Source organism: Varroa destructor, unplaced genomic scaffold (genome assembly GCF_002443255.2).
Source record: "Varroa destructor unplaced genomic scaffold, Vdes_3.0 BEIS01000007.1, whole genome shotgun sequence".
Taxonomy (NCBI): Eukaryota; Metazoa; Arthropoda; class Arachnida; order Mesostigmata; family Varroidae; genus Varroa; species Varroa destructor.
The window spans coordinates 6,442,239-6,455,147 of NW_019211460.1; the positions used below are offsets into that span (position 1 = coordinate 6,442,239).

At 39.5% G+C, this 12,909-nt stretch overlaps 1 protein-coding gene across 1 annotated transcript; it reads left to right on the forward strand.

Moving 5' to 3' along the window:
* Nucleotides 1-11,439, forward strand: LOC111254802 (uncharacterized). Its single transcript, XM_022816035.2, has 9 exons — nucleotides 1-370; nucleotides 2,053-2,338; nucleotides 4,251-4,425; nucleotides 4,686-4,788; nucleotides 5,203-5,318; nucleotides 5,727-5,804; nucleotides 6,463-6,813; nucleotides 8,807-8,883; nucleotides 9,784-11,439. Exons 1-9 carry the CDS (start codon nucleotides 330-332, stop codon nucleotides 10,942-10,944), a joined length of 2,388 nt encoding a protein of 795 aa, XP_022671770.1. The 5' UTR covers nucleotides 1-329; the 3' UTR covers nucleotides 10,945-11,439.
* The last annotated feature ends 1,470 nt before the right edge of the window (nucleotides 11,440-12,909 follow it).

Sequence of the window (12,909 nt, forward strand, 5' to 3'; positions counted from 1 at the left end):
AGTAGGTCTAGCGACACATTGGAAAGGTTCCATTAAAGTTTTACCCTAAACAGTTCCGCAAAGAGCAATTCTAAAGGTTCAAAGTCTTAACCGGTGTATATTTCCAGATTAGCAACCCTGATTACTAATAATCGTATTAGTTAACCTTTTAGCTAGACATTACTATTAAAAAGGCATCAAACATTTCCCCAGGGGGTCACATCTCACATTGCCCATTCAAAGTTTTGGATTCACACCTCCGCCTACTTCTGTGCAACTGTTCCCTGTTGTTGTGAAACCGATTTACCCAAAATATTATTCAATGCAGCTTGGAACTCTTTCGGTTCACAATGGGTAACGAAGTTGCTACGTTTCTTCAAGAGATTGAAACGTAAGTATGAATAGAGTTCATGTTTGATGTACAGAAACATTTCGACGAATAGCATTACACGATGGTTGTTACACGTAGGCCATTTTTGACCACCCGTTCAATACGGCGCGAGCGATTTTCCGCATACGACTGAAAATAATCGTAGAAGATTGCAATGAAAATTGCTAACAAGGTGCCTAGGCGAAGCTCGATAATGCCAATCGTGCCATTGTTAAGAAGTCGAATCGGCATGAAGAAGCAAGGGTTCAAGCATTATGGTATATCTAGCCAACTGCCGTGAGACCTGACCAAGATTTGCGTTAGTTCTTCTGAAACACTGCCACATACGCAACTAAGGCCTTGAAAGAGCGACTCTCATTGGCCTGCGGCTGTAAAGTTGGTCCTATGACCTGCTCTTAAACGAATACCGTGTACCGGTATGAAAAACCGACACACATGATTGATCTGATTAGTTTTAGATACGATGAATGTAAATAAGGCCTTTTCCCGTGTGCTTACGTATGGGATTAGATAGTATCTACAAAATGCCCGAAATAGTACCGTGTGATGTAAACACTGGACGTTGGTTAATCATGGACGCTGTTAGAATTTTTTGGCTCAATCGAAATAGACTAAGCTACGAATACAATAGCAGCTCATAAATAAAAGAAAAAAGTGTAAACATTTTAATAGGAGTCGATAGGCTTATGATCTTATCGATCTGCTTATGCCAAGCAGTGCAAAAAACAGCTGATGACTGAATCTACTGCGGTAGTGATGGGATAGACAATTTATTGCTGAGTATATAAGAAGCGCATTGTGCCTTTGTGTTTAGCTGGCGTCAACGTTATTAGAGTCTGTGCGCCTAATATATAGTTGAAAACTCCAATGATCAACTGTACATCTTAGGAACTTCAGTTGTATGAAATGATTGAAAACTGAACCGAATTGGAAAAAACGAAAATTACGGTAACTTTATTGAGCAACACGCTTCGACTAAGTTAACCCTAAAGTAACATGAGTGTTTTAGTTTGTTACGTGGACGTGCATAGGTAAATACGCATAAGGCTTGCAATACCTGGAACACCTGGAGACAATATCTGGAAGCTTCCAACGGGCGTCTGGTTCGAAAACGAGCTTTGACTGCGAAAATCAAAAAGCACAATTAATTCAAAACGTATCGTGGCCTTCCGTATGTAACGTTTCAAATCGCCAACGTCTGATACGCAATACAGTTTAGCACATACCTTATCTATATATATAGAGTATATAAAACACTCGGAACAACGTAATCTGAACTGAATTGAAGGAACTTTTATTTGATAAGCCTATGAAATAACCTAGGTCATCAAAGATTTGGACAGTATTCGTCGAAAATAAATTATCGGTGTAGGCATGCGTATGTACGTACTTGCAGTCTTCGCTTAGTGGTATTCTCTTAGTATTTACAGGAAGCGGCTTTAACGTGTTACGGTACCGTATTTATCACACCACTGTCATATATTAATTTATGACATCCAGCTATCTCGGATAGAATAAGTGTTTATTCTGTTCACAGGAACAAACATAATTTATAGCATCGACCGAAAACTCCGACCGAATTGGCTCTCGTTTATCTGTACGCCAGCATGGATCTTATTATATGAATTATGAACACGGTTAAGTAATTAAATAATGCTGACTTACTAATTCAATATGCGCAGTTTGTGGGATTTCCTTTATTGTAAGTGGTTGCAACTCGTAACATTTTTTGGAGACTCGAGGGTACGGGACAGCGCTTCACAGTTACTCGTCAAGGATGACTGCCCTTCTGATCAACCGAGACGTGAGAGCCTGATAGCATGGTGGAAGGCGACGGGCCAAAGGCCGAAACTGGACATCGAGCATGACCCACAGTCGTCACCCGTTACAGCAGCGGAACCAATTCTTAAAACCGAATGCTCCGAGCGATCTAGCTGCAAAGAAAAGGGAACCCGTGATTCGAATGAAGTAAGGCGTTCAGGGAACTTTTCATTTAGACGATGCTTTCTATGGAACACATAAAAACTTAAATTACATTCCTCTATGTATATATATATAGATTACGTTGAGTTTAAATCTTGTTTTTCTAGTTTCTCATATCATATACTGGAATAATAGGTGAGGTATGTACCATAAACAGCAACAGGAAACGGATCTCTTTATATTCATTGCTTAAGCCAGGGGGCGATAGATATCATTACCTACATGAAGAACACGCTCTCGTAATATGATTAGCTATTGCTCTGGGGGCCACGCCGCTGAGATAAGGAAAAGGAGGCATGTATGGAACAAAAAAAAATGTTAATGATGTACTACTAATCAGTACATCATTAACAGTTGAATTTTCAGCATAAACTTGTCGTCTCTAGATTTTTTATAGAACGTTTTTAGGCATGGTAACTACGGTATATTATAATGCCGAATGCAAGAAGCTGAAGTTGATGAGCTTTCAGCAACTAGGACTTCGTAAATTTGCGTGCACTCGGTATGAACATGGTGTTTGTTAATGGAAATGTAGAACGACTAGAGATGCACATGTTAAGAGGGCGATGAATGGAAAAAATTTAAGTCTCAGTTGACAAGACCATATGATCGAATGCAAGTCATTTTGCATTAGGTACTGATAGCATCATTATAATTGCCGATTCTGGTGTACCTATCGGTCGTTTATCTAGTCGAAAATTCTTACAATGATTCAGAGGAGAAAAAAGAGACCGCAAATCTATCGAGTGTCCGTATGTGAACATTGAGAAAAATAACACGGTCGTGTGACGTGGCGCTACTTAGAAACATTTTTCGAAATCTCGGAACTAAAACCGCGGACTACGTTTCATATGATTAATAGCCAAGTTGATGTTCGGCTTGTTGTCGACGTTCTTGAAATGGAAACACGAATGCGTTGTATTGTTAACATGCACCGCTGTCCTTTTCGCTGAACTGTAGGCCTCAATTATGCGTTGAAATACTTACTAATAATTATTAAAATAATAGTACTTAGTATTGTAAGTTATCTATGTGAACATTCGCTTCCGAACAATATCAAAAACTTTTCAATGATTTTCCCTTTGTGGCCGCTGTGCATCATTCAAAAGTAATAATAGGTCGAAGTTAGGCTGAAATTTCGATATAGAGACCCCATAACGTTACAAATCGGCCATTAAAACGGCCATTCCTGAGGAGTCTTATAAGGTCGATAAATGACTTCATAAAAAAATCTATAAAAAAAACATCTTTTTTTTTTTTTATATATATATATTTAAGAGTTATTTATAGTTTCCGATATTTTCACGCCAGCTATCTCAATTAAAAAGCTCAAAAGTCTATCGATGGCCAACTGTGACCGCACCCATCTGCATTGACGTTGAACCACGTCGCATAGGCTATGGGACAAAGATTGATCGCAGGCCAATGTACTAAAGTAGCACTTTTTAGTAGGGGGCATTTTTTAGCGCGTCACACAGCTATCCTGTAAGCTGCTAGCCGGAATCACATTGGCCACCAGTGATTTTCGAAAGCATAGGTTTATCTGAACCAACATGGTTCATGTTCTTACGAAGCAACGATACGACAAGCGAGGTTGGCTGGGGGCAGACAAACGAAAGAAAGGATGAAAAGAGCTTGCAAGCAGCAGAGAAGTTAGATAAGCTGACAGGATTGTATTTACCGTACTGACTATACGACCGAGCTATGCAACGCTTTTTGCGTTTCATACATGTCATTATTTGTGTGCGTTTGCGAAACCTTGTGTTTCAGAGATGCGCAGTTGTTTCAACAATACACCTATAGCAGGCCTTGTGTGCGTACTATTATATTAGAGACGTTAATTAGGACCTCGGCTTAGTTCATGTTTCTTTAGCGGATTTTATTGCGCTCTTCAAAGGTGTCCTTCGAAGCGAAGAGAGTCTCCGCTCCAACGCCGAAGGAAGAAGAGGATCCTGAGCCTCTTCTGGCTGACATGTTTGACAATATCTTCTCGAGAAGGGCAAGCTTTAAAGTGAAAGCTGAAATAGCAGAAAGAGAGCTATACCAAAAGCAGCTTAAAATGCTAAGTGAACGTGAGTATTGCCTCGTTTTCCAACTATATGCTAAAAAGGTAATCTTTCGTAAGTAGCGATATATATATATATATATCGCTACTTACGCTATATATATACACTAATAATTTACAATGCAATTTATTAAATTAATAAGCATCTGTAAGTCGGGAAAACACGTTAATTCATTGAGAATTCTTGTATTTGCACCTGAATAGCGTGTCCCCAATTCATGAAAGTAAATATTAATTCTGCATTATTCGTATGTAAAACATCTTCAGTAACACACAAAACTGAGCTTACGGACGAGGATAAGAAGAAACTGGAGTACATCGACGATAACCGTCGGGCTTATTTAAGTATGGATCCTCGAAAGACTAAAAGGTGAGGAATTATTTACAAGCAGTTTGCAAATTTCAGCGAAATACGTTGGGTTCCTAATTTGCTTGTGTATAAAGCCCTTATTCTTGATATTCAGGGGTGCCTCAAGGTTCGAATACGCGGAAACACAAAATACACTTTTCCGTCCTATCGCATTGAGCTTTTTTAGCTGTGGATTTTGCCTTAGGTCCCACCGGCGAAGAGTTCCCGGCACGGTAGGCTATTACGTTCACAGCAATGTACTTCACGAACGTTTATTTTATAGATAACCCATGAATGATTTGTATCGATTTGTCGAACCTTCAGTCATTGCTACTAGGCTATTCCCAATCAGTGTTTGTTTTACAATGAAAAAAAGCTCACATGTAAATACTAGCATTATTTTTTTTGTTACGAAACTGTGTGTCTGTTTTGTAGAGCAGACTCTGTCGGATCTGACGCTTTCGATGTCGACGACATATTTAGCCGCCGAGGAAGCTTTAAGATTAAAGCTGTGGAGTGTGAAGAAGAAATCAGGCGGCACTTCGAAGCTGGTTAGTGTTAGCATATTAAATATGAACTTCTCGTCTATCAGGCACCTAGTTAATATTTTATTTACTTTATATGGGGAGCGTTCTAACGACGAATTCCGTAGTAACTATACGGGCTCGAGGATGGTAGCCCTTTGGGACTGCTCTTGTTGGCTATTTTAAATCATATGCGCGAACTATATAGGAAGGAATTGGCAGTATTTATGATGTATCCATTATATGTACTTGGTCGTCAGATCTTCATAACGTTATACAATATTCCGCAGAGGTTCGTTCGATGTATGGGCTATCCTAGCTCTTCATAATTGTAGATCTCTGGTTTGATGAGTGTTATAAACCATATCAGTCTTAACAGGAACGAAGTAAGATACGATAATTATGATGACCCAATGATTTCACTTGTCGTTTTAGCTGCAGCTGGGGCAAGTGATCTGTCAACGGAATTGTTGTGTGCTATGAGGGCCATGAAGCAGGATGAACAGATCACTGGTAAGGGTAGTTGTATTGATATGTTATTTTTTTTGTGTGTACTTCTTCAAATCATAATAATAAACCTGGTGCGGAATGACCTTCCAAGGCTCAGCGTTTATCTAACTTGAGCAACAAAAAAAAAAACGAATCATAGAGCATAATACATGCTCGAAATGATATAATCAATTTAACTTTTACCTGTAAGCATAATATCTTTTAGCGAACTTACTTGTTTGGGATGTTTCAGGCTGAACATACAAAATGGCTAAGGCCATATCCTCAACTCACTACCAGGACAATGCATTTCGTAACTTTTTTGTATTAGATACATTATATATATATATATATATATATATAATAACGATTTGTATCCAGTTTAATTGTATCTACTAGGTGGCCATGATATCGTATCGTACGTCTTCAATCTATTAGCATTTTGTTATCCATACAACTGTCAGTAAAGCGAGCGTAGTCCACGTTCAACGCAGTAGTCGGTTTCTGGATTGTGTTACATTTGTTACACTGTTGTCTATTTGTTTATATTTTATATAATTTTTATATATAATTTATATAATTTCGACGCGCGTCGGATGAAACGCGCGCACTGCATCAAGTGAAATAATTTTTCAAAATTAACCTAATTACACCTAACCTAACCTAACCGTCCTCTAAATAGCGTCAAAACCCAGTGACATATCGGTCCCAAACGCGCCGCGGTGCACTGGTTGTGAGTTTAAAACCTCTCGCGATGACAGGGAAGTTGTCGCCGTCGTTGAGGTGTTTAAAAAGGTTGATGGTGCAATATGGCGACTTAAAAGGGAAGTCGAGACTCTACGAACACTCGAGGGAAAGACCCTAGAGGAGGTGTGCCCAGGACTAAATGACGTCCTTGATCAATTTATTAAAGAGATTTTAAGCTTCAAAGAAGCAAAAACAAAGAAAAACACCAAAGCGGCACAGGACTCTGATAAGGGTCAAAATGACGTCAAACAAGGGGCCAAACCAAAAAAAGAAATCTCTTTTTCCTGTAAGTGATACACCTAAATTTATGCATATATATATTCAAAAATTAATTTCTAGACATATAGTACTTTTTTTTTTAGGCATTTATCGTAATTTACTTCGGACCCCATTTATTTTTAGGTTTCCACCAATTGCTCGAATATAGTAGACTGTTACAAGCGAATTTGATAGAGTTTTCAATTGCATATCGCTGGTAGACGAAATTCGGCCGCTAAGTATCTCAGCCTTTTAGAAGCTTGCAGGTGGAAATCGGTCTAGTTTACCTCCTCATAAGTAAAAGCATTTCTTAATTCAGTAGTTTTTGTTCCTTGAATGCCATTGTGCTTCGGAAATCCGAAGATTGATGAAGACATTAGGCGAAAGAAACCCTAAACGAAAGCACACTGCGTCGATGGTGTAAACATTAGAAATATTTCTAAAAAAAAAACGACAATTAGAATGTTAAAAACCAGCGAAAGGTTTTGGAGATCACACGGAAGCGAGCAGCGCATTGCCACAATAGAAACGGCTTTCTACAAAGGCAGTCCACGGGGTCTGTCGGCCAAATTAGCCTTTTACACGTAATGTATTACATAAATATATCCCAAAAATGTATCTCTCGTGAATTTAAGCCGGGTAAAAATGCGTATGGTTCATTTTACGTGCCATTTGTAGAGTTTTAATTAGCAAAAAAAACGCCCGGATCACGGTCGCCATAAACGAGGCATCGTCTAATCTTCACTGTTAGCTGGAGAGGGATCAAGCGAGAGAACGGCCTGGCCTTGGAGAGAAGTCGGATTCATTAGCAATGTCGAGTAGGTTTAGACGTAAGGGGTGATAATATTTGCAAAGGACGTGAGGGGCGTCTGCAATCATGAAATGCTATCTCGAGTTCCTCAGAAGACTCATCGGCCGTTGACACAACAATCGTAAGCACGCAAGCTAGTTAATATTTCGACGGTGATGTCAGACATACTTCAAATACCTCCTGGATTGAGCAAAGGAATATCCAATGTCGGCTTCAACCCGATTGTTCCCTTGAGGTGCACGTAATTACAAGGCTTTTGATTGCCTAGAAAGAGTAACAGTGGACAAATATATTTCTTGATGGATTGCCTTGAGAAGCTGTCGATAAGGATCCTCTATCATTATCGACAATTACCTATATATAAATATAATAACAATCGATAATAATTACTGCTACGAATGATAGGTAGCTGTTTGCTGAAAGCTACCAAAGCGCTAGGCAAAATATATATGATGAGCACCTCGAACGCTTTATGGTAACTGCATAAAGTTTCGTTAGAGTGGTTATCAACTTCGGAGTGAGGAACTTACTTAAGCCGGAGAAGCGTCTAGCATATCTAGATGTCTGTTACAGCTGCGATTTGTTGGAGTAAACGAATACTCTAAGCAGTCTAATGCCTATGCACTTAGTATTTGTGCTTTCTTGCCCCACACGTTTCCTTGGTAGTAGGTATTAGCTAGGTATATTCAGCATGTCGGAATTGCATATCATATATCTGTACCATATATATCTGCAGACATACTGCGGGCTAGCTATAGTAACTTGTGATTTGATACAGTTATATATATATATATAATGTATAAAATAAACTTCACACCCCAATAACGTAGTATTATGATTGCCAATTATATTAGTAGAAATAAAGTGAGTATTAATAGGGCAATCATGATATTACGTTATTGGGATATGTGAATTTGAGTATGTGATAATAAAAACGTTAGAGTAAGCTTTCGACGCTTAGGCGACGTTGCCCATCGCACACGGTCGTGCATTGCACGCAGATATCGATGTATATTCGCATGAAATAACGACAACGTTACCTGTCGAATGGTATCCATCCCCATTCGCTCAATTTGCATGTGAACCGTTTTAGTGTGAATAGTTTTAGCTATTTTAAGCATTTCCAAAAACTCATTCGGGGCCTGGCTATTGCTCACGAAGACGTGTGATGTTAGGTGACCTGTGTTAAAAAGGCGTGTTTTTCTTACAGTGACCTCGCTACTGGAAACCACATTGGGAGAACAGACCCAGGATGGGACTAAGACGGGCTTCAAGAAAATCAAAGCGGTAGAAAATAACTATTTTTAATTTTCTCATATTAGAGATAAATCTGCAATGGTGGCTAAAACTAATGGTGTCCTGGTGAAAATAAGTGGAATGTATTGGACACGAGCAACAGCAGCAGCAGCAGCAGCAACAGCAGCAGCAGAAGCAGCAGGACAAACCTGAACAACTTAAAAATGGGGTGGGGGTGGCGCAAACGAACAGTAAGTTCGGAGTGTTTATATTGAGCTGAATCCCTAAACATAGCCTCGTAAGGAATGATCCAGAGAAGCTAACTAACGTTTTTCTCATTAAGCATTGTCACTGGAAGCTGGCTTTTACAAATCAGATAAATTATTCTCTGTAATTTATCGCTATAACTGTTAAGCTGCGTGCTTTAACCGTATTAGGATAACCACGCGTAAAAACTCCAAGGCTATACTCTAACATTCTTCGAAACACCGCTGGTCCAAGTAACGAAGATTACCCTATTTTTTTCTCATTTTCTATTTCAATGTTGCGGTTTATATATGCTTTTTAAGGCTAATTGTCGCACTAGGTGTGGCTCGTATTACACATACCGTCACCACCATCACCATAGAATATCTCCATTGTCTATAGAAACGTTTACTATACACTGGTTTATTTTAAGCAACCTCCAGATTTTTTTTGTCCAGGTACAGACTAATCCATGGAAGCCTTAGGCAGCCGAAAATTTGCTATGGTAAAATATCGAAACTTCGTTTTGAACGTCATAAAGGAAGTGGGTGCAATCTATTTGCATTATCCAATGAGAATGCTATTGATCTTGATTGATCGATCGTAATTTCAATTGTTAAGGGCAGCAAACGTGTTCTCTTGACAATATTATTATTTCCACTGCGTTATTATATTAAAATATATGTGTACATCTATGCATTACAGACGGAAGTACAAGGCAAACTCGGCATCGGCGTGTGGTTTGATGGGCCAAAAACTGATCTGACATACGCTGTTCCTAGTGTACCAGCTCTCGAGTCCACTGCCCGTACATCGACAAACCTGGAACCGGCTAAATCTAGACCAGCTGCCCTAGTGATGAGTGATGTGAAATTGTCCAATGCAGAATTAACGTTATCAAAATTTGCTGTAGAAGAATCGAAGGTCATTGAAGATAATAGATCGAAAACGGTCTCAAATCGCAATGGAGGAAAACCCGCGAGTATAAAATTTGCGAGGTCCGACGTTGTGAAACTCGCCAGCCGAATTCCCACTGCTCCGAAAATTAAAACTGCAAAATCAAGCTTTATAAATTTAAGTGAGAAAAAATCCATTAGTCCGCAGACAAAAGCTCCAAGACCAAGTGCTGTATACTTAAATGACAGAAAAGCGAGTGCTACTACCCGTTGGGCCATAACACCGGGCTTTGTATGTCCCAATGACAGGAAGCCGACTAATCCGCTAATGATTCCAACACCGACCGTGGTAAAGGCGGGGACTACAGAATTGCCCAAAATCCCGAGATCTAGATTTGTAAATTTGGAAGACAGCAGGTTGGTGGCCGGTCTCAAAACGGGTGGTCCGGAGACTGATATTGCAACAGATGTTCAAAATGCGTTTGCCACAGCTGCTCAAAATGTAGAAGTTTTAAGGCTCTTTTCTTCGGGGCATAGTCCAAATGCTGATGCCTCAAAGGCACTTTCCGTTGGTACAGCTAGGGCTGACGCCCTGATGAGGATATCTGGCGGCTCAACAAGTGCTCTGCTAGACGATGAAGCAACAAAGGTTGTGGCTTCAAAGAACAATGCACCGAAAATCACTGCTTCTAAAGTTCGCGCCTCCGCGGCAATTGTCCCAGAACCTAAAGTTGTGCATGATGTCACTCAAGAGACGGACGTCCCAAATATCATGGCTTCTAATATGGATATTTCAAAGGTTGCCGACTCTAAAAGCTCCGTTCTGAACGACCAAAACAACATCCGAGGGGGTGGCCTGGCAGCTTGTCCTTCGAGGGTAAGCACCTGTGAAACAGATTTGTCTAAAAATTACGCTTCGAAAGATAAGACTTTGTTTCAATGTCCTGAAGAGTACATTTTTTTCGAGTAATCATCTGGAAGCTAAGGACTTCACGTCGGAATCGGATGGAAGCGTCACATGCAGCGATTTTGCAGTGAAAAGGGCTTCAATAGATACACCTAAGTCGTACAATCCAAAGCCAGTCGTTCCAAAAATCGGTGGTACAAAGACCATCCTCTCGAGGGAAATTAACCCACTAGCCCACACTCCAGGAGCACTTATTCCGAGAACTAGCACTCCAAAAGCAGTTACCCCAAGCAGAGAAACGCAAAAAATGCGCCACCAAGTGACCAGTTCCCCGAATCTCTCTGCCACTTCCGAACCCGATTCAGCGAAGTTCGATAGTACGGAGGTCAATGCCTCCGTAAGCGACTATTTTTTCTGCATTTATGGGCGACGCTGTAGGTCTGGATCTGTGACAGAAATTAGCATGTCGAATCTCGAGGGCTTAAGAGGCAAGTTGAAGGCGAAGTAAGAAGACCCAACGAAGTTATGAAAAATTGTAATAAAGCAGCAGCCATGCATTGTGAATTAGGCGAACTTATTTATTCAATGGGTGAAAATAACTACATTTAGTAGTGAATCAGTTAGTAAAAAAAATAATTCAGTAGTGTACAAATAACAGAAACAGTCGGATTGCCTAAGTAAATTAGGAAGTTTAAGGGTAGAGTATACCACGTTAATTTTTGTGTGAACATTGAACATTTTTTGCGTGCTTTGCGTTCTCTACAACAAGGAAACTGCTAGCCGTTAAGTCGATGCGAAAGTTACAGATAGAGAAATGAAACTATGGCATCGATACCCCAAAAATTAGGTAGTAATATTATAATATTAATATTGGGGATGGATAGCCATTATAGCCTTATTTTCGCAAGATTTTTCCTAGCGAATGAATGTATAATTTGTATTTATCGCTTTAACTATCGTATCTTTACCTCTGCAACTCACATGCTTCCAGTAAAAGGTGAACTCGGTTTTCAAAATAAGGGCCACGTGTAATAAAAATGAAGACCCCAAAATTTCGTCCAAATAGACTCTTGTTTCTGTAAAGAAACGAGTGAAAAGTTCAAAATAAATACTCGTAATTTGTAAACTGGTATATACGTTTTTTTTTTATATAGACTAATATATCCAGTATATAAAATTATGTATTTGCATGCAAAGGAAGGTGTCCAAGCTGGGCACGGTCTCTGCTATTTTGAGAATTAATATACAGAGAACCAGATTAGCTCTGTTTGATTATAAAAAGCATTAGAATTAAACCTTATGTTGCACGAGAATTTTCTCTGCAATCTTGCAGAACTGAAGATGATCCTCGCCCATCTTTCAGTTAGCTTTTCAATTTTTCAGGTATAGAAAATAAGCTAGTAAATATAATTTTTGCCACGATCGGAAAAGGTGATAAGCGAAAATAATCAGGCCGGAAGTATGAAGTGGGTGAGACAACGCATCCGATAATTTTGAAGAAATTGTGAAGCTGGCAAATACGACACATGATTCTCTTTTCTATTGGCATTCGCAAGACGTAAAAGGGCGTCTATAAGCCAACAATATTGTCTTATTTAGATGGGATCAGGTACTCGTTTTTACTATGACGCACCCTATGTGGTATTATTGTGGATTATTCATTTTTCATTAAATTTTTCCAACGAGGTTGCCCTCGTTCAGTTCTAGCCCACGTTTATTTGTACACCAGTTGATGACCTGTCCAATCACATAGAACCCAGATGTCTGGTCGATCGATGTAGTCCTTGGTCATTTTCGTATTAACTCCTACTTATGTAGTCTGGATAAAACCCACATGTAGGTTCTGATCGAATACAATAAATACTAGACGAACCACGTTATATATCGGGAATCGGTCATCATATTATATTCCGCAAGCTTTTTTTCACGGGTTTGGGATGCAGTTGGCCCTTTCCAACCCACACAAGCCTTACATTCGTTTTTGACATCAGCATCTTTGAGGCTTTATGAGACTCAATTGAAGCGTGC